Genomic DNA, 20,245 nt, shown 5'->3' with positions numbered 1-20,245 from the left:
GCTGAGTAAAAGACAGGACTAAGTGAAATTTAGGATGATTCTTAAAAACTAGTACTTACTTTCCAAGTGAGACAAGACTCGATTTTCGATGATATTAAATATTAATAATACTTGGTGAATAGAGTATACATTAAAGATGAAGATAAATTTTATTTCTCTTAATTATATACATGATCAGTCCAGAACATACAAATGAGTTATTAGGAATTTGTCACCATTTTTATATTGGGGCATAACTCATAAGCAAACAAGAATTCGTTAGAACAAAAGAGATTTATTTACCTACTGGATTACCTACTCTTGTATTAGTGTATTAAACTTTATTTAATATCTCCATCAAGTATAAGCTGTCGATTCCTACTCTAAAATTAAACCAAAATGATCCTCTGTTATATATTCATGACTTCAAATCATTCCGAACAGTTTCACAGTGAAACTATCTCTATAGACTAATCCTATATTCACTTGCAATCTTAAAGATCATTTTTAATCTTAAAATGACCAATAACTATAGCCTTAAAATGAACACATATAATTTTAAATTAGACATATTTTATAGTCTTAAATTAATAACTTATAAATAAAGTGCTCACTTATAAAATTTATAGTGATGACTTCTAATTTAAAGCGTTCAGTTACAATCATATAATGATCATTTATAATTTAAAAGTGACTAGTTATAACCTTAAAATAATCACCTACAGTTTTAAAGTGATCATTTATAGTTACGATGCAACCTTTCAACATCGGTGAAGGCGTTTTATTCTGCATATTACCGAAACTGAAACATGATCGAAGTCCAACAGGGCGTATCGGATTCAAAACTTAAGAATATGGCATCAATACACATATAATGACCTAATCCGCGCTTATTCATTCTTCTTCGCTTTCCATTTACCAACATCTCCGCTGTAAGGTTGAACACTGTACGCGTATTGTTGAAGAACAGAAAACACAACCATCTCTACGCACACCAATACATTCTGGATTCCTTCCTCGATATGTTCAACATCCAACCAGGAATAACGAGATCGAATGATACCTGCAGCAACCAGAATTTCGAGTACAATTCCCTGCGAATGAACAACATTTGAGACATAATTAACAAATGAATAAAAGGATCGCTTTAACTCAAGTATCTGTATCAGATTCTTAACACTCCAAGAAGATGATGAAGACATTACCTGCCAAAAGCAGAAGAAGACGATCCCCTTAATGCACAAGAACTTAACAAGCGGCTTGTGTGGGGCGAGTTCCTTATCAAAAACATGATAAAAGACCACCAAAGAATATAAAGCCAGAGATACGGAGACATTGAGGACGATAGTGAAAACCCAGCTGATTGGAGATGTGTACCACCCGAGAAGCTGCAAAGCTATCATCAAAAGGGAGCATACTGGGCGTAAAATAACAAATTGCCATGTCCAGTGCTTCAGAAGCTTCAATGTACGGAAATCTAAGTGTACGGTGCGAGGCTGCAATAGGATTTAACATCAAACTTAGTAAACAGCTCATCAAGAAATGAAATCGTGTTGTCCTTGTTGAGTGTACATCCCAAGCCTCAGATCGGAAAAATAAGAAAAGAATTCACGGGCATATAAGTGATCAACTCCAAATTAGCATGAGGCTTTTTGGGAACGTTCCCAAAAACAAATCCGTGCGGGCTAGGCCCAAAGTAGACAATACCATGCTAATGCAGATTATTCACACAGTCCTAATAATCAAGCAATCATTCAAGTCATATGAGCACAAAGACCATGCAAACAGCAAGAATTTAATGTAGAATTTTGAGATCATACCAACACTCATAGCCATGGCCGGTTTTGGGAGTATCCCGGGTAGCTGACTGCCTAAGGCCCCCAAAATAAGGAACCTTAAATATTAAATGGTGCTAGTTAGACCCGATTTGTTTGTAAACCTTTTTTATATTTGAAGTAATATTGTGTTACAATACATTTTGTCTTGAATTTTTTCTTGAAGTGAAAAAATTTATCTTTTAATATAATGAAGGGTCCCAATTTAAAAGATATAGCAAAAATAAATCGGGTCTTCAAAACCTTTGCTCCACCCCTGGTCATAGCCTCACCTGAAAAAGTGTCATTGGAAATGAATGGTGAATTTCTCTTCCTTTGATTTCATCAGGCACCGCATTTTGGCTGATGGATATATTCAAGTAACTATACATCAAGGCCATAAATTTCGCAATGACCTGCATCGCATTATGGGAAGTTCAGCTTTAAATTAATTGGGTTAATCGCATTATAAAAATGGGTGTCACTTGAGCAAGAACATTACCAAAGCCTCGTAACATTCCTTGATTGATTCCAGAAACATGAAAAATGCCTTGCTGCCACGAAAATCCAACAGACCAACGAAAGAGACAGCAGCGTATAAGGGAGCCATGAGTATAATGATTATTATAGCTTTCTGCTCCTTGGGGTTCTTCCAGTAATACATATGCTGTGATAGAAGCTGTATTGTGAAATGCAGTGTGAGTAGTACACTACACGCGCATCCCAGCAGGATAATTTCACCAGGATTCATCTTGGTCAGATCAATCATCTTGTGGATTTACAAGAAACCCGACAGAAGATCTGTAAAATAGAGACTAAATCATTGTCAGAACCATAGATCAAATTCACGTTACTCTTGACGTAGAAACGAAAGCGGTGATAATGTGAAAATTTAACAGTTCATTTTGTTTAGAATGAAAAATATCCTCCATTCAATGTAGTTACCTTACTGCCTTTAAAACTCTACGTAGAGCCCAGATACTTCCTCTGTTTTTATAAAGTGCAACATATTTCTCATTGGAAGTTTCTAAATTAGTGCATCCCTCTCCTACCAAGTTGGGACCAAAGTCCCCTCTAATTGATTATAGAACACTCTAAAGCAGTGTAAAACAATTCCCCAGCTAAATCGCTTTTTAAATTGGTGATTCGCTCAAAATGGACCCAAAATAGCGTAAAACTAACCGTAATTTGCTTTTAATGATTTGCGATTCACGAAGAGATTAGTGAATTTTGTGATACTGCTCTAAAGCATGGGCATCGTTGGAAGATTGCCCTCATAGTTTCTTATTGTTATTGCTAATATAAAACGTTTCACTTTAAAGCAACTCAGAGAAGGTATAAAGGGAAGCATATCTTTCTAATGCGTGTAATTATTCAATAAAAAGAGATGACAGAAACGGCACAACTTGAGTTGCGGAACTCCACTGACCGAAGTAATAAAAAGGAGACAAAAGTATCAACTAGAATAATATCATTATCAAAGAACAGGAAATAGGATTCCCCTAGTATTTGACATATCACTTAACTTCATGTATAGTCTGTTGATGTCTTGTTCTTTAACTAAACTAGCACAGAAAGATACAACTAAAGCAATATCAAGTTAAAACTACATAATTTTGCAAAAATCAGCTCCTTTTTCAACCTTTCTTCTCTACTCCTTAAGGACTTGGTGAAGACAAATTTCTATCATTTCTATCGTCTACCCAAAATGTTCACTTACATCAACACAGAATGGCAATCAAACATTTAGACAAAGTTTCAAAACTATACGAAACTATGTAGCACTTTTTTTTTTTCTTGATACTCAGTCCATACTGGATAAACCCCTACAGAGTACTTCACTCAGGTTGTTAAGGGATTTGGACGGAAGGGATTCACTCCCTTAAATTTATTACCTCTAATAGCCTAATTTCTCAAAAAAATGAAAAGATTTGGAACGAAAATAATATTCCTCTTTCTCCCCTTCCCTTCCCTTCCCTCCTAAACAAACATCGAAGATTTTCCTCATTATTCCCTCCCCTTCCTGTCCCTTCCCTCCATCCCCTTCTTTTCTTTTCTTTCCTTTCCCTTCTAGTACATTCTAAGGCAAACACATCCTGTGCAGCAATCACTCCAGTATAATTTTCTGATTTGACAGAAACCCAGAGTTGGTGTAACCTAGCTCCCAAATACTTGTCATTACTACAAGCACTGCAGCACACATCATATAATTCAATTGAATTTCTTTCCATATTCCACAAACTTACTACATAAAACAAAATAAAATTGGCTAATTGATAACCAATTAGATAAACTAGCCAAGAAAATAGTCAAAACCCAAGATCTAGAACCTTCAACAACCCCAAAATAGAAATACCCTTTAATTCAAAGAGCTACAAAAGTCAAAAAGGTACAGACTTACAGCAATATTCAAAGATTAAGCAAAAGGGAAAGTCAAATTATGGAGCTTAATACCTCTTAAACATGAAACAATCCTTAATAACATTTGAATCTCATGTTAAAAGTACATTAATTATTAAACATAATATTGAACTACTAAGCAAGAAATTGGAAAAGATTGAGATGAATAAATGATTATAGAACTTACCCTAGATTTGCAGAATGTGATTGCGTAATGGGTTGGGAAAAATGGGAGTAAGTGACGATTTGATCCAAGTATGAAGCTTGATGGAAAGGAGTAATGGGCAATGGCAATTGGCAATGTTATGGACCATGGCTCGTGTAACACGTGCATTAATCTTATTTCTTCCTTCTCTCCTTTTCTTTCTTCTCCTCGCTCATCAAATGTCAGATTTTGAAGTGGTTTATTTGGTTTGAACTTTCATGACAAGAATAGAATTGTTAGTTTGTGATTTAACTTAAAACTCCATCTTATGAATTAGTCTCATTTTCTTATTTGACAAAACCTTTGAATTAGTCCCATTTCTATTTTTGGCAATCATTTTTTACTTAAATACTCTTAGTTCACACAAGTAATTACGAATATACCCCCATATACCTTACTTACCCAACTACCCTTCACTACTTATCCTTCACTACTTACCCTTTACTATTTACCCTTTTTAATGGACCCCACACAATCCTTAATATCCGTGCCCAAGCAAATGGGACTAATTCATAAGATCGGAGGGAGTATTTTATAACTTAGAATATTTGAGTCGTAATTGAAAATGAGGCAATGTAAAAATATTATAAAAAATAATCAAACTTAATTATAGGGAATAAGTCTGATATAGATTTAGTGCTTAATATTATTATTATGCGCCACTTAATTGCTTCTCCGGTCTTCACTCTTTACACTCTATCCTATCAACTCGCACTCTCTAACTCATACTCCATAAGTTTTAAATGATACTGGGTAGTGATTAGAATTATTGGTTGAAATTTTATTATTAAAAGCAAAGTTACAAGATTGAACTAAAACAAAGATGAATGGAAAGGTAGATCGAGTAAGATAAAGAGTATTATGGTATTTGACTATTACCCTCAAGTCTCACCTTAATGTGATCCCCTCCCCAAGACGACATGAATGATGAGATTCTCACTCTGAATCCTCTCGAATCTCGACCAAAATTAGAATTTTTCTCCTCGAGTCACATTCATCGATCACCAATTCTCTCCGAGAATACGTCCCCTTACTATGGTTTCCTCGTTCAAAATATAATATTTGCAAGAGGCAAATGCAATCAACAAATGTCGAACATGTAACCTTTAAATCACAAGGTAGAGCTTATACGAAAACAAATGAAAATATTAAAATTCCTCCATTTCTCATTCTCTATCACTTTACAATCATTTCTTACCCTCAACAACAATTATATCTCTTAAATTTATCATCTTGTAACTTTATTTTCTCAGTTTGACTTTATTTCTCTCATAAATATTTACTTTCAATACAAGCATGACAATAATACAAATTTTTTCCTTAAAGCACAAGTTCCATTAACGGTGTAATTAACAAGCAAACCTTTTTCTAGAGCTTTATAGATGATATAGAGGACAACCTAGAACTATATGCTATTCAGATTTTAATGATGATATACTTGTTTTAGTTGTAAGTATTGAAATGGAGATGAAGCATCTCATTTATCATGGAACAAGCAATATTTTGCCAATATGCTTGCTACTTTCCATAAGCTGATGGGCCTCGACTGCTCGCGATAAGGGAAAGTACTTGTGAACTATTGGCTTCACCTTGGCTTCGATGATTGCCGGCCACACGTTCTTCTCCACTTCCTTAATAATAACCGCTTTGTTCTCCAGAGTTCTGTTCCGCAGACCGGCACCTGAAAACGGAAAAAAAAAGTTGATATTCGATATTTAGCTGTTTGATTCATCTGCTCTAGATCCTAAGTACACCGACTCACAATAGTCAAAAAAGAGAAGTGACGCGATGATAAACGTCCATGCCTAGGAGCGCAAGAACAAACTACTATGATGATCACCTACTTCCGACTAGGTTGGCTACAGCTCGTGACAGCTAAACAACTCGATGTTACGAGAAAGTGAAATTCCAGGTGAACTTTTACAACAAAAGAAACCAACTACGAGTAGTAATGTGTTGCGCACCTTGCACTGTGAGTCTCTTTGAAAGCAAACTTGCAAGATTAATTTGTGAATTTGCTCCACCTTGCAAGCCGATGACAAAAAGCCGCCCGTCTAAGTTCAAACTGTCAATATTCCGTTGCAAGTAAGATCCTCCCATGTTGTCCAATATAACATCAACGCCTGTTGATTAAATATATAGCATTATTTTTAGTAAAGGAAGCAAAATGGGAAGTGTTACTACTAATTACCGACCAAAAACATTATGATTTCTCCCTACAACATAGATTGAATCAACATATGAAGTGTGTTTCGATTGCACGGATGTATGATATTTTTACAATATTCCAAGTTGAAAATGATACCGTCAATCTGAGGACAAGAGATTTCATACAAAAAAGCCGAAAGCTTGATTTCTAGTAGAAATTAATGAGGAGTGTTAAGTTTAGCTAGACTTATTGTCAATGCCAGCATAAATCGAGAAAATATAAGGTGCACACACTTCAGGAGACAGAGATATCATCCAAAAGCCATATGACAATGAGAGGAAGTGCTCCAATGACTTATAAAGTGGGCATACCATCTTTAAATCAACAATGTGGAATAAACCATCCCAACAAGGAGTACTCAATGTTCTGCTCCAAATGCATACCTTTTCCAGCAGTTTCTTCTTTCACTCTCGCAATAAAATCTTCTGTCTTGTAATTGATGCACACATCAGCTCCAATACCTTTGCAGAAAGCCAATTTTTCTTCGGTGCCTAGACAAGAGATCAAGAAGCTGACTGTCAGAATTATTTACCCAATCCAAGAATCCGAAAAATAAATCTTAAATCAGCGAACCTGCTGTCACAAATACTTTTGCTCCGTAATATTTAGCTATCTGAATAGCAAAAGTACCAATCCCACTAGAGCCCCCATGAACCTGAAAGATCGTTAATAAAGAAAATCTTATCGGTCACTGTAGGCACTAAAATTTTATTAGTTTACTATAATAAATATACCAATTAATTTTAGGTTATGACATTAAGTCTTGATAAGCCTATTACTTCCACATTCACTTCAAAGAATCGTCTCACTTACTGCCTTACATAGCTAAAACGGTGCACAAATCGTCAGTCATTGTTGATGTACAGGACATCTATCAAAGTGGATAAGAAACAAAAAAATGCTTATCGAGAAAATTGTAAATAGATAGTGAGAAACTTACGAACAAGTTTTAAAAGATAAAGAACTCTAACCGACGACAACAATAATGCTTGAGCCTTAATCCCAATCTTTTGGGATCAGCTACATAAACCAATATATCACTTCCAATGGTCATCCACATGAATTCTTTTTCTCCATATCATTCCAATTTTAACCATTTTAATTTGTAAGACTAGAACAATGCACATATAGCCGATTCAAGCAAATGAAAAATGGTAAGGCTTACAACTGTAAACAATCAGAGTTTCGGAATTGACATTTTAATGTCTCATGAGCAACTATTGACAAAATATATCAATGTCAATGAAGATAATGAGCATGGGTAGCCTTTAAGTTACCAAAAACGTTTCCCCAGCTGAAAGTCGACTCATCATGAAAACAGTAGACCAAACAGTACATGCCACCTCAGGGAAACTTGCAGCATCCTTAAGAGAAACACCCGGTGGAACAGGAAGAACATGTAAAGCAGGAACAGCTACTTTCTCAGCATAACCTCCTCCACCAAGAAGTGCACAAACCTACGTACAACAGGCACCGTGAATTTTAACATACTTCTATTATATAGTATAATTTGTGAGGCTAAAACTAATATCAATAGAAAGTACAGGAGTCATCATCATATATAGGTGTGAAGTGTATGACACTAGCATACCGAAAAAGGAATATGACACCTAAATTAGTACTTCTCTGAGTTAAGATCTTGGGGCTTCAAACATCAGCCTAACCTTTGGTTGAGTTGATTCTTACAACTACTATACTTCTATTTCCAACAACCATGGAAGACAATCTCATATTAATATCACACACCTCCTTACATACCCCATTTTTGGCTGATTTTTTAGTCAATCAAAATCACACTACAGCTGCAATCAGTCTATCAAGATTGTTTACAAATTGGTATTCAAGTTCCAATCTTTTTGGTATATGGATCACAAAAGGGTACTCAAATCCCAATTTTTTAGCTGATTGTTATTTAACTCTGTAAGTATTCCACCTCAAACACAACTCAACGTAGTCAAAATTTTCTGAAGTATTCAATTATACTCCCTCAAATTCTTTTAAGTTGTCCCATTTAGTTTTCTATACTATTTATCAGATTAATTTTAATTTGTATTTTATTCTTAATCTAGACGTCAAAATATAGTCAAGTGGAATCTTGTTTGGTTCATGTCAATATAAATTTTATTAATATCAAATTTTTATAATTTTTAGTTACGCAGAATTAAAGTAGTGCATCGGATAATGTACTAAAACTAAATGGGACAAATTAAAAGAATTGGAGGGATATTAACTACAAGTTTTAACAAGGATAATCACAATTCTTCAAAAGTACCTATCGTGAGAAGCAACATGATAAACTTTTCATTAAGAGACAAAAACCATAACCAGAGATGATAAAAATAACCAAAAATCAACCAAAATTAAAAATTAAAAAAAAAAAGATGATAAAGATCACATCTTTTTGACAATTTTAAAAAAGACCCAATTCACCAAATTTTCACAGAGAAATTCAAAATTCACACCTGGTCTCCAACTTTCCAGCGAGTGACATTGTTGCCAACTTGGAGGATAGTTCCAGAACATTCTAGACCAGGATAAGGGCTAGCTCCTGGTGGGGGAGGGTAAGAGCCCTTCCTTTGAAGGGTATCTGCTCTATTAAGGGCAGTTGCTTCAACTTTGATTAGAACTTCATCATCTTTGATTTGGGGGTCTTCCACATCTTGCAGTTGCAACACTTCTGGGCCTCCTGGGGTTGTTATCACTACAGCTTTCATTGTTTTACACCTTTCTTAAGCACTGAATTTTAGGGTTTGAGGAAAATTGGAAATGAGAAATGGGAAATTGGGGACTAGATATAAGTTTTCAGTTGGCAAATTTTAGACTTTTCTTTTAGTGTTGAACTAATGGGTGTGCTTCGGTATCAAAGAGGAACTTTGGATTGTTTGGCAAATGTGAGACGATGAGAGCATTCTTTTTTTTTTTGTTTTGTTTTAATGATGGGTGGTGAGAGCATTCTTATTTCTTAGCAATTATTTTTTTAGAGTACATCACATTATTGAGGAAACGAGAATAATAATAAAAATTGATATAGTAATAATATTGATTATTTACATTTTAATAATGATCACAAATATCTTAAAAATATACACATAGATGAAAAAATAAAATATATAGTGTAAACTTATATTTACAAATTCAATTGTATATAACTTATACTTATATACATATTAAAACCAGTCATATGGAGTTGAACTCTCTTGTTGGACTCGTAATATTAAGTATTAATGGACAGTCCTAAACATAAATTTGTTTAAAATAAATAATTTAAATCCTGATATAAAATAAATAATAATTCATTGATACCGTTGCATAATAATAGTCCATATTGAGTCCACTAATAAATTAATAATAACTTAACCTTATTAGATAATACATTAACACTAATACTAGCACGTTGCGTTACCGTCCACCATGATTATTATAAAAAATACTTTTAATTTAAAGCAGATCTTAATACTTGCTTCTAAACTCAATTTTTGTCATATATTATGCATGACGGAGGTTCTGAGCATGTTAGTCATATTTAATATGTTTGATTGCACAGGTAGCTCTATACCATTTACCACCGACTCAGATCATTCAAAAATTTCATGACAAACGAGGCAAATCCGCAAATAAACTATTGCAAATTCCTTTAACCAAGCTAGCTTTAAATATAGACAATTAGGATAAAATTATAAGATTGTAGATCAAGCTAAGATATCAATTTACTGCATAATAGAAGTATTTCTTAGACTGATCTTAATTAAAGACTTCTTCAGATAAAGGTAATTTTATTGTGATTTATACATTTTCCTATTTCTTATTACATTTTAATAGAAAAGAATGCACATTTGATGATCAAACCCTTCATCAGCCGCCAGATACAAACTGTAATGTCTTCAATCCTTTTTTTTAATCATTCACACATTGTTCAAATTTAGTAAGTTCGTCTGTTATGTAATTTCTTGTACGAATTTCTTGTTCTAATATATAAATTTATGTTCTTGCCCATAAGTTTACTTGTTTCTATAATGATCTTGCAATGTCTAATTTCTTGATCTTTTAATTTCCTCATGTTGTATACTCTTCGTATTGCCTTACTATTTTGGTCATGTGAATTGTTCATGTTCTTTAGGATTGCCTTATTGAAGAGTGTATTTTTAGGGTAACTACTTCCATTGTAGTAGCAAGAAAAAAGGTACTATAAACTAAGATTTACATGGAATATATCCATTTTGTAGTTCATGAATCAAAGAGGAGCTCGTCTGTGTATATGGGCTTCCAAGGAAAAAATTTTTCCGTTATGAAGTTATAGGTTCGGGATCAGGGCGAAGCCAAGACAGGGCGGTCGAAAATTTTCATATCAACATTATTAAATTATTTTATTGTGAGGCTAGAGCGAAAATTGTCGAAGTTCTAGGATTTTTAAGCATTTTTTATTGTGTTGACAGTGAGACCAAAAGGTATTTTAAAGTTAAAATAAATTGTGAGTCGTGGCCAACCTTCATCCTAACGTAGATCCACCCCTGTTGGAAATTTTTGGGTAAGGTTGCATATGAAGTATGTATAAATTTTGGTGTAATATCGTATAAGTAGACCTAGCAAAACGGGCGTTCAAGATCAAAGTTTCGGGGTGAGGAGGTCGTAAACTTCAACAGCTAAAGAGCATTTTATTATAATTTATATACCATGTTCATTGATTTTGCTCCAATTTGAAGTAGTTTAAGTTTACAGGAGCACATTAGTTGCAGTACAGCAGGAGCAGTCTAACTAGTGCTAATATTGTCTAGAACTTTCTTTGTAGGGTTTTGATGCATCATCCTGTAAAATTTAACAAGACAATTTTTAGTTTGCCATACTTCCTTGTTTTGCTTATGGCAAATCAATTCATGGGTCAAAGAGTAGAAGTGCTACTTGCCTATATCTACACTTACAAAAGCTTAAGGTTTAAACAACCTTTGATTTTACCATTTTGCTTGATTATCTCCAATGAATGAGCGGAACTCCGCAGGAAAACTTGTTTTTTTATGATACACTAAAAGTTGGTTTTATACTTTTATTAGAGCTGCTACAACATTAGACTTGGTCTCTTGGAATACAACTAGAAGCTACTAATCTAGGATGGCATTGGCAAGATTCGCGAGGACAGGCTTGAGAAGGTCCAGAAGTTCCAAGGGAAGTTACACAGCCGAGAAAGAGGCAACATTGGAGGGAATTTCCTTCACTCAAAACTGCACTGTCCAATAGCCATCATTCATGCATCACCAATTTTAAGAATATGGATTATCCGAGCTTCCACAGCATAGGATTCCGAGCTACTATCTCTTCTCAAGTACCTTCTAAAGAGAAGATTGGTTATGAGCAGCCGGTTTCAGAGACAGGCAGCATTAGATATCCAGGGCTAGAAGCAACTAGGGCAAGCAAAAAACCGAGCGTGGTAGTCCTTGGTACTGGGTGGGCGGCATGCAGCTTCATGAAAGGAATTGACACCAATATGTATGACATTGTTTGCATATCTCCTAGAAACCACATGGTTTTCACTCCTTTGCTTGCTTCAACTTGTGTCGGAACATTGGAATTTCAATCAGTAGCTGAGCCCGTTGGCCAGATACAACCTGCTCTTGCAAAGGACCCAAATTGTTACTTCTATTTGTCTTCGTGTACCGGCATTGACACCTCTAAACTTGAAGTAAGCCCAATTATTGATATTAGGAGTTGTTTAGGATAGTATGTAGTGAACTAGTGATCATATACATTTCTACTTGTATATGCTTATTGTAAAGAATAATTGTATCAGGTCTATTGTGAAACTATGGAGAATATGGGGCAATCAAATGAACGACATCGATTTAAGGTTGCTTACGACAAGCTTGTGATTGGTGTTGGGTCTGATCCCTTGACATTTAACATCAAAGGGGTGAAGGAACATGCAATTTTTCTTCGAGAAGTGAATCATGCACAGGAGATAAGAAATAAACTTCTATCAAATCTTATGCTTTCTCAGAGTCCGGGTTAATTCTTGATTTTCATGTATTTTTTGTTCTAGTCTAATAGCCATTATGTTTATGTGTTTGGTTAAGGATGTTAGTCGGTATCAGTTAAATATAATTCGCTCTTTGAATTCACAATTCGTTCAAGATAGCTCAAAATAGCCCAATACCAACCATAATTCGGTTTTTTAGATTCGCGATTCGTGAGAAGACTAGCGAATCATGATACCTACAATTTGTTTACAATTTTTTGTAAAATGATTCTAGGTATATCAAATGAGGAAAAGAACCGCTTGTTGCATTGTGTTGTTGTTGGAGGTGGCCCGACTGGTATAGAATTCAGTGGTGAACTGAGCGATTTTATTAAGGGAGATGTTAGCCAACGGTATGCCCATGTTAAACCTCATTAGGGTCACCTTGATTGAGGTATATATACCATATACTTGTCTTCATTTTTGTTCGGACTCTTTAATTTACTTTAAGTATCCGTTTTGGATCCTTGAATTGGGACATGGGTTTAGACACATATCCATTTCGGACATGGGTATACAAGTCCAAGTAACATATTTTGTCTGGTTGTTTCGAGTCATCGACTCTTAGCCTATACATGTTTCAATCTCCCCTAAACACATGCCCTGTAACAGGCCAATGAAATTTCGTCATCATTGGATGTGGGTTAAAAGGAATATGCAGCAAATCATTTGACACAGGTTAATTCACATATTTCTCTTATCAAACTCTTAGTAATGTTTCTTCAACTAGTCCAAATATTTACTTATCTGACATAGAAATTGGTATCAGTCGGGTGTTCGTCTTATGCGTGGGACAGTGAAAGAGGTTGGGAAGGAGAAGATTACTCTTACAGATGGAACTGAAGTACCCTATGGAGTTTTGGTCTGGTCCACAGGCGTTGGTCCTTCTAAGTTTGTCGAATCTCTTCAACTCCCAAAGTGCCCTGGTGGAAGGTGCTTTTCTTTCAAAAACCCGCCTTTTGTTCTAATTTTTAGCCGCTAATTCATTATTGAGAACGTCTTACCGTGAGACGATCTCGATTGAGTCAAACCAAACTATTTAAAAAAAACTGATTCCTGTACAAGTGTGAATTTAGATTTTATTGTTTTTTATTTTTTTAACTATGGGTTGCTTGTGTAGGTCCATCTTACAGTGAGACAGTCTCATATAAAGACTTGTTGATTTTTAATACCTTGTTTGGATTGAAGGAATTAGAAGAAAAAAAAGGAAAGAAATTTAGAAAGATATAATTTTCTTTGTTTGAACAACAATTGTAAAGGTCAGGATCTGAAAGGAAGTGCTTTGAAGGAATTACGCCGCTTAGATATAGTTAATAATCAAATCGTTCTAAATGTTAAAAGATCTGAACTCTCCTTTCCTTTTCCTCCTAAACAAACACGGGTGTCTTTTCATCCTAAATTCTTATCGAAACAAAATGTAATAATTGTATAATATTACAACTTACAGCTGTTTGATAAGTGTAAGTTTATGGTTTATGATGAATACTTCAGGATAGGGATAGACCAATGATTGAGAGTCCCTACTGTGGAAGATGTATTTGCCCTTGGTGATTGTGCTGGATTTCTAGAACAAACTGGAAAGACGGTGCTCCCTGCTTTGGCTCAGGTACAGTTATGGCATTAGACTGCCTAGCTAGGCTGCGTTTGGAGATGATATATACGCAACCGTACCTTGTATTACCAATTACCATCTTAATCTGCTACTGCAACTTCATGTAAATAAGAAATACTACGTGTAAAATAACTACTTGCCAATCAAACAGGTTGCTGAAAGAGAAGGAAAATATTTGGTTGAGCTGCTTAACAGGATAGGCAAGCAGAAAGCAGGGAAGCCTTATTCAGCAAAAGATGTGGATGTTGGAGATCCTTTTGTTTATAAACACGGTGGTAGCATGGCTTCAGTTGGGAGCTACAAGGCTCTAGTTGATCTTCACGAGTCTAAGGTAGTCTCACTACAACAATATTCCATTACTCCAATATTATCAACTGAATTCTAATCAGGTTTTCACTCAAACGGATTTAGAAGGATCGAATGTACACTTTACTAGTAGAGTATAGAACATACTATCTATATTAGGGCATGGTTGAGGCCCCAATATCCGTTTTATACTCTACTCAATTATGACTTGGGCCCCTAATACCATGTGAAAGAACCAATTGAAGCCTAAACTAACCATAAGCTATGTTATTTACTCTATCATGACTTTGGCCTCTAATACCATCTCAAGAAACTAACTAATTGAAAGCTTAAGTTCACTTACCCTTGTGAAAAAAACATAAATAAATTGCTTCGATTGACCCTTAATATATACATTGAAAGCGCAAGCCTCAAAGAGGTTCAACAAAGAAAAACAAATGAAAAATATAATGCAAAATGAGAACACAAGTGTTTATGAGGTATCTTGAATACCTCCCCCTCAAATGTAGTTTATTATAATGAATTCAACAATTACAAGTATAATAAACTCCCTTATCTTGAGAACAATCTCTCAAGATCACAAATACTAAAGCAAAGTAAGAACACTCTCAAGTTTCTAACAATGCAATAGCCCTCTCAACAATATGTGTGTTTGTGGTGTATGTTACTATGAGTGATGAATCCTATTTATAGGCAAAGTATTCATCACTCTTAGTATTCCCTCATAAATCACCATAAACCACAATTAACATCCAATTAACTATGACAATAAACATTACAATAAACAATAGAAGTAATGCACCACATAATTGCATAGCCATTTCACATTCTGACGAAAACAGAATCCTATGTAGCCTTCTGAACTTCCGCTCGACCCGAGCCACTACCTCGCTCGGTCGAGCGAGCTTCCAGAGAAGCTACTGACTTGTTCTGCACATCTTGCTCGACAGGTTGCTCGACCGAGCCACCCCCGCTCGACCGGTTGAGCGAGTCCTCACTCGATCGAGCGGCTGGTCGAGCCACACACAGCCTGTTCCTCTTCTTGTTGCTTCGATCAAACAACTCTCATCAACCGTTCCAAACCTTAAACCACCCATATTCGACACATCTTTATCGACCCTCTCTAAAGTACAAGACAAAGCATGTTCGACTATATGTTTAAAGTGAACGTCATCACTAAGATTATTGGCACTTGCTTTAACATACATGATATAACAAACCATTCTAATTCTTACCTAATCATACCTCATTGTGGACATTCATACACTTATCCCATCTTTTTGATTGTAATGATCAGGATTCAAAGGGCATCTCCATAGCCGAGTTCCTGAGTTTTCTGATATGGCGGTCAGCATATCTAACACAAGTTCTTAGCTGGAGGAACAGGTTTTATGTTGCTGTAAACTGGGCAACTACCATTGTGTTTGGTAGGAATATCACTAAGATAGGAACCTAAGCTTCTAGGCTCAAGCAGTTTTTGATTTGAACCAGGGAAATAACTATAAGCATTTTGAAAGCTATTAGATTTTTTGTATTCTTTCTAACTCCTTGTTTTAAAACTGCTTATTTTTATGTTTTACTCTGAGCCCAAAAAGAGACTAGGCGGCTCTACATTAGATGCAATCTTGTTTTATGCAGGTGGTCACTAAATTGGCTCCTTTTACGATTTCACAAATTCTTGTATGAGAGGGTCTTATCATGAGACCCTCTATACATGGGTTGAATAACTCAGCTAACATAATTATTAGCATATGAGCTTCTTGTTTTAAAGTCGTCTCACTGAAAGACAGTCTCTCACGAGAGTAGATTTTTCGATTTTGGGATCGACAATGAATACAAAAGCACTAACGTGAGTAAATTTCAAAGCCGAGAAAACTAATAGCTAAGGCTTGAGAGATGACTTCCAACAATTCAATTAAAACCTTATGCTCTCTTTCTTGCATTGAATCAATTTTCTTATAGAATTCTTTTAGAAAAGACTTAAAAATGGTTCAATGCAAGGAAGAAAGAAGTAGGCTATAGAAGTTGGATGTTATCTATCAAACTTCGTCTACAAGTTTTCTTGCAGCTAACAAGATTCATTTTTCATGCACTATATTATAATGTTGCTTTTATTCCTACTACTATTTATATTGGTGAACCAACCGAGCTATAAAACATTGTGTGATACCACTAACATGATAATTTAATAATAATTTTTTTTTATTTTATTAATATCAACTCTATTTTGTTAGTGGCAATCACGACTGATTTCATTGGGATGTGATCATCTACTTGGTGCTACTCCCTCGGTCCAAAATAAAAAAATTGGCGCCAAGGTGAAATTGAAAAAAAATATATAAAAAGTAATTAAAAAGCATTACATGTGAAAAAAAATTATAAGAAGTAGATAAAAAGGTTGATTAAATATGTAAATAAGAATTATAGAAAAAGTTTGAATCAATGGACAAAAATAAATTTAGGATAAATTCATTAGACGGACTAAAAAAAATTGGCTAAAATTTACAGGTATATTAATCAATATAATGTATTTCATATTTAATTTAAAATATACGTCAATAAATATATATAATTAGATATTATTTACAATTAGAAAGGTTTTTTTTTTCAAATTTTAAGATTATTTTCATATACCATTATTTATTCGAGTTATTTTGTGTGGGATTATTTTTTAATGAGACAATTTTCAAACAAAGAGTTCATATATAATAATTTGTATTTATAAGATTATTCACCTATGTATGAAACGCATTGCACGGTTATAGTTTTAGTTGCCCATTATAAATAGTCTTAATTGTCACTTACATCTAAAATAATAATTTTAATTATTAATAGCAATACTTATTTTTAGTTATTAATATCAGACAACTTCTTTTGTTTAGTGGTAATCACGACTAATAATTTTGGACATCATGATCATACAGTTGATGGTATGCACGAAGAAGTAGATATTGTCTAAAATATTGTCTTTTCTTATTTATATTAATTAGTACAGTATAGAAAAAATTTGGCTTTATCCAAACGTATATATTTAATTATTTTCTTAAATAAAGTTGGTTAAATAATGCTCTTAATATATATGTCTTATTGCGTAGGCTAGTTAGATAAACATCATCATCATCCTACTCAGTATATTCCGCTCATAAAAAATTAAGGTTAGGGTCTGGAGAAGGAAAGACGGCGGCAACTCATATCCATAAAGAAGAACGCGGCCAAAGGAGTCCCCCAACTCGAAGAAGATAAAAAGACGTTATTACACATAAAAAATAACATAAAAGCCTATAAAACAAACCAAAAAACAAACCAAAAAATAACATAAAACGTTTAATATAATTAGTCAACAACACCAAAATGTTGGAACAAGACTTTTGTTTGTGAATAATTGGTCCTCACATTGATGAGTTAGTACAGTTGTACAAGACCAATAATACTCACCAATTATATATGCATTTATGCTTCATAAGATGTATAAAATAAATTAATTAGTGTAGAAATTCATATAATATACGATTTTTTTAATATCGATATATATAAACATATGATATTAAAAATAAAGCCGCAAATATTATGTTGTAGAAACACTTAATTATGACAGTTTTATATGTAAATTAACTCTATAATTTTGAAAATTGTTAACAATACATTATGTAGTACATTTTATTCTCTAGTTTACTCAATTTAACTATATATAAATGTTAGCCAAGGATATTTTAATGTTAAAGATATTAGTCAAAATCAAATGTCATGTATTTATCTTTAGCTAATAAATGAGTTTCATTTGGCAAACTCTCTTTAATTATAACACTTGAAATTTTTCAAAATTTTTAGAAGTAGTATTATATATGATTAGTAAATAAAAAATGCAATTAATTGCTCTTTTATTTTTTTATTGCAATTGTTATATTTTTCGTGCCTGCAAGTAGACAAAGAGGACGTCACTTTCTAAAAATGGGTAAGAATCTATGCTAAGAGAATTAATAATTTAATTTTTTATGCAAGTAGACAATTAGGTGGTTGAAACAAAATTAATTTTTAATTTAAATATGCAACCTGACTTGGTTGTAATTTGAGGTGAAGTACCAACCTAAAATTATTTACAAAGTTTTAAAAAATCTTAATTCTTCCTTGATCGTCATAACATGCATTTCATTATTACATACTTATGCTATTTCGGACACTTATCTTGTATTTGGTGCAAGTCTTATCTAACAAGTTCGAAACATAAGAAGAATCAAAGAATAATATTCTTATTCCTTTTCCTTGATTAATTTTATAGATCTTATTATTACATTTATACTTTTGGGAAACAAAATATTGTTGAGTGTTTTTATTTACTTATTCCATGATCCATTATTCTTGACATTAAAAGACAAAACCATTTTATCCATATGTAGGTGTTTATGTTATGTTTAATAGGTGTTATCACAAGTGGTTCAATAGATTTAAAAAAAAAAAAAAAAACTCTTGCTACACACGTTTATGACATTTCAAGTAAGTGGCTAGGTGTTTATTTTTTTTCCATAAACACCTACTTTACTTATCATAAAAACTTAAATCATAAACACCTATTTTACATACCATTAAATATTTGTTATAGTGATTCTAGTAGGTGTTTTGATATATATAATAGATATTTATTGCAGTAGGTATTTATGGTATATGGAGTATGTGTTATAGTATGTTAAGTAGGCATATCTTTTTTCATGTTTTTTATATTTTATTTTTAAAAAAATTTTAGGTTGGCTACAAATATACAATAATTATTTCACAAAAAACTAATATTTTAAAAGTTTAATTGCAAAATGTCTTAATTATTGATTGAGTCTAATTCAAAAATTAACAATTAATTACTGAAATATTAAACTAATAATTCATACAATTATTATATATTAAAAAAATTATGGATGCACGATGATAATCTAATGTTTACTAGTATTAATAGTTTCGAACATGTATTCAGGTACAAACTACGTGGATACTTGCCGAAAGCCAGAATCCACCTATGATCCAATTGTTCTGTTGGGCTACCCATCTTGCAAGGCCGGCCCATTTTCTATACTATACGCCTACGACCCAACAACGAATAGGATGCAACTCTCAGCTTCCAATATCAAAAAATGGGATACCATTATACCAAGCATTTTGGGTAATTAACTCAGGAATCCAATTAGTCGGATAGTTGTTTAAACATAGGACGGCCTATGTTTTGAGTAGACCGGAGTTATCCATGTATCCATGTTAACTCGGGTCAAGGTACCAGCTATTTGATTTGATTTTTTAAAAGAGAATTCAATACAAAAATCACTAACAACTTAACTGATTACAGGATAATAACTATCTTATTTTAACTAGAAACTTACAAATGTTTTTAATACTATACAATCTATAAAACTTTCCCTTAAAATTATTTTTTCTTAATCATAATTCATAGTTTAGACTTGTATATAAGAAATGATTTTTTAAACAAATATAAGGGGTGCGAGATTTGTTCAAATAATAAAGTCTTTGATAAAAAAAGTACCATAAACTAGCTTAAATTTTTTCACTTTCAAACTTAAACTTAATAATAATAATACATATATGCTCATACACTCAAATATTATAGTGCATATCAATCTATTTCCGTTATCATTTCAACTTTATCAGATGTCTTTAACAACAAATTCAGTTTGTATTTCTTGACTCCTAAAAAACACAAACAAATAATTTTAAAAAA

The 20,245-nt window shown here is 33.4% G+C and overlaps 2 protein-coding genes and 1 pseudogene across 3 annotated transcripts; 1 reads left to right on the top strand and 2 right to left on the bottom strand.

Moving 5' to 3' along the window:
• Positions 1 to 535: 535 nt before the first annotated feature.
• LOC130814904 (uncharacterized) lies at positions 536 to 4,663 on the bottom strand. 2 transcript variants are annotated; one of them, XM_057681173.1, is made up of 5 exons: positions 4,381 to 4,663; positions 2,296 to 2,608; positions 2,087 to 2,209; positions 1,185 to 1,475; positions 536 to 1,073 (listed from the first exon to the last, which is right to left on the bottom strand). In XM_057681173.1, exons 2-5 carry the CDS (start codon positions 2,560 to 2,562, stop codon positions 870 to 872), a joined length of 885 nt encoding a protein of 294 aa, XP_057537156.1. In that variant the 5' UTR covers positions 2,563 to 2,608; positions 4,381 to 4,663; the 3' UTR covers positions 536 to 869. The 2 variants fall into 2 exon arrangements, with proteins under 2 accessions (XP_057537156.1, XP_057537155.1); XM_057681172.1 differs by having other exon boundaries at positions 2,296 to 2,594.
• An 865-nt stretch (positions 4,664 to 5,528) lies between these two features.
• LOC130814903 (uncharacterized) lies at positions 5,529 to 9,561 on the bottom strand. The gene is made up of 6 exons (XM_057681170.1): positions 9,070 to 9,561; positions 7,885 to 8,064; positions 7,181 to 7,262; positions 6,991 to 7,098; positions 6,363 to 6,521; positions 5,529 to 6,079 (listed from the first exon to the last, which is right to left on the bottom strand). Exons 1-6 carry the CDS (start codon positions 9,319 to 9,321, stop codon positions 5,883 to 5,885), a joined length of 978 nt encoding a protein of 325 aa, XP_057537153.1. The 5' UTR covers positions 9,322 to 9,561; the 3' UTR covers positions 5,529 to 5,882.
• A 744-nt stretch (positions 9,562 to 10,305) lies between these two features.
• On the top strand, positions 10,306 to 16,214 carry LOC130816047 (internal alternative NAD(P)H-ubiquinone oxidoreductase A2, mitochondrial-like; annotated as a pseudogene).
• The last annotated feature ends 4,031 nt before the right edge of the window (positions 16,215 to 20,245 follow it).

This window comes from Amaranthus tricolor, chromosome 6 (genome assembly GCF_026212465.1).
Source record: "Amaranthus tricolor cultivar Red isolate AtriRed21 chromosome 6, ASM2621246v1, whole genome shotgun sequence".
In the NCBI taxonomy this organism is placed as follows: Eukaryota; Viridiplantae; Streptophyta; class Magnoliopsida; order Caryophyllales; family Amaranthaceae; genus Amaranthus; species Amaranthus tricolor.
The sequence above is the reverse complement of the archived record's forward strand: the minus strand, read 5'-3'. Positions and strand labels throughout refer to the sequence as shown.

Excerpts from the sequence above, each read along its gene's own strand:
- LOC130814903 (XM_057681170.1), bottom strand. The coding sequence starts at position 9,321 with ATGAAAGCTGTAGTGATAACAACCCCAGGAGGCCCAGAAGTGTTGCAA. Across the intron at positions 8,065-9,069 it reads GCTGGAAAGTTGGAGACCAG|GTTTGTGCACTTCTTGGTGG; the intron begins GTGTGAATTTTG and ends TGTTGTACGTAG. Across the intron at positions 6,522-6,990 it reads AGAAGAAACTGCTGGAAAAG|GCGTTGATGTTATATTGGAC; the intron begins GTATGCATTTGG and ends TTTAATCAACAG.
- LOC130814904 (XM_057681173.1), bottom strand. The coding sequence starts at position 2,562 with ATGATTGATCTGACCAAGATGAATCCTGGTGAAATTATCCTGCTGGGA. Across the intron at positions 1,476-2,086 it reads TTCCAATGACACTTTTTCAG|CCTCGCACCGTACACTTAGA; the intron begins GTGAGGCTATGA and ends ATCCTATTGCAG. Across the intron at positions 1,074-1,184 it reads TCTTCTTCTGCTTTTGGCAG|GGAATTGTACTCGAAATTCT; the intron begins GTAATGTCTTCA and ends GTTCATTCGCAG.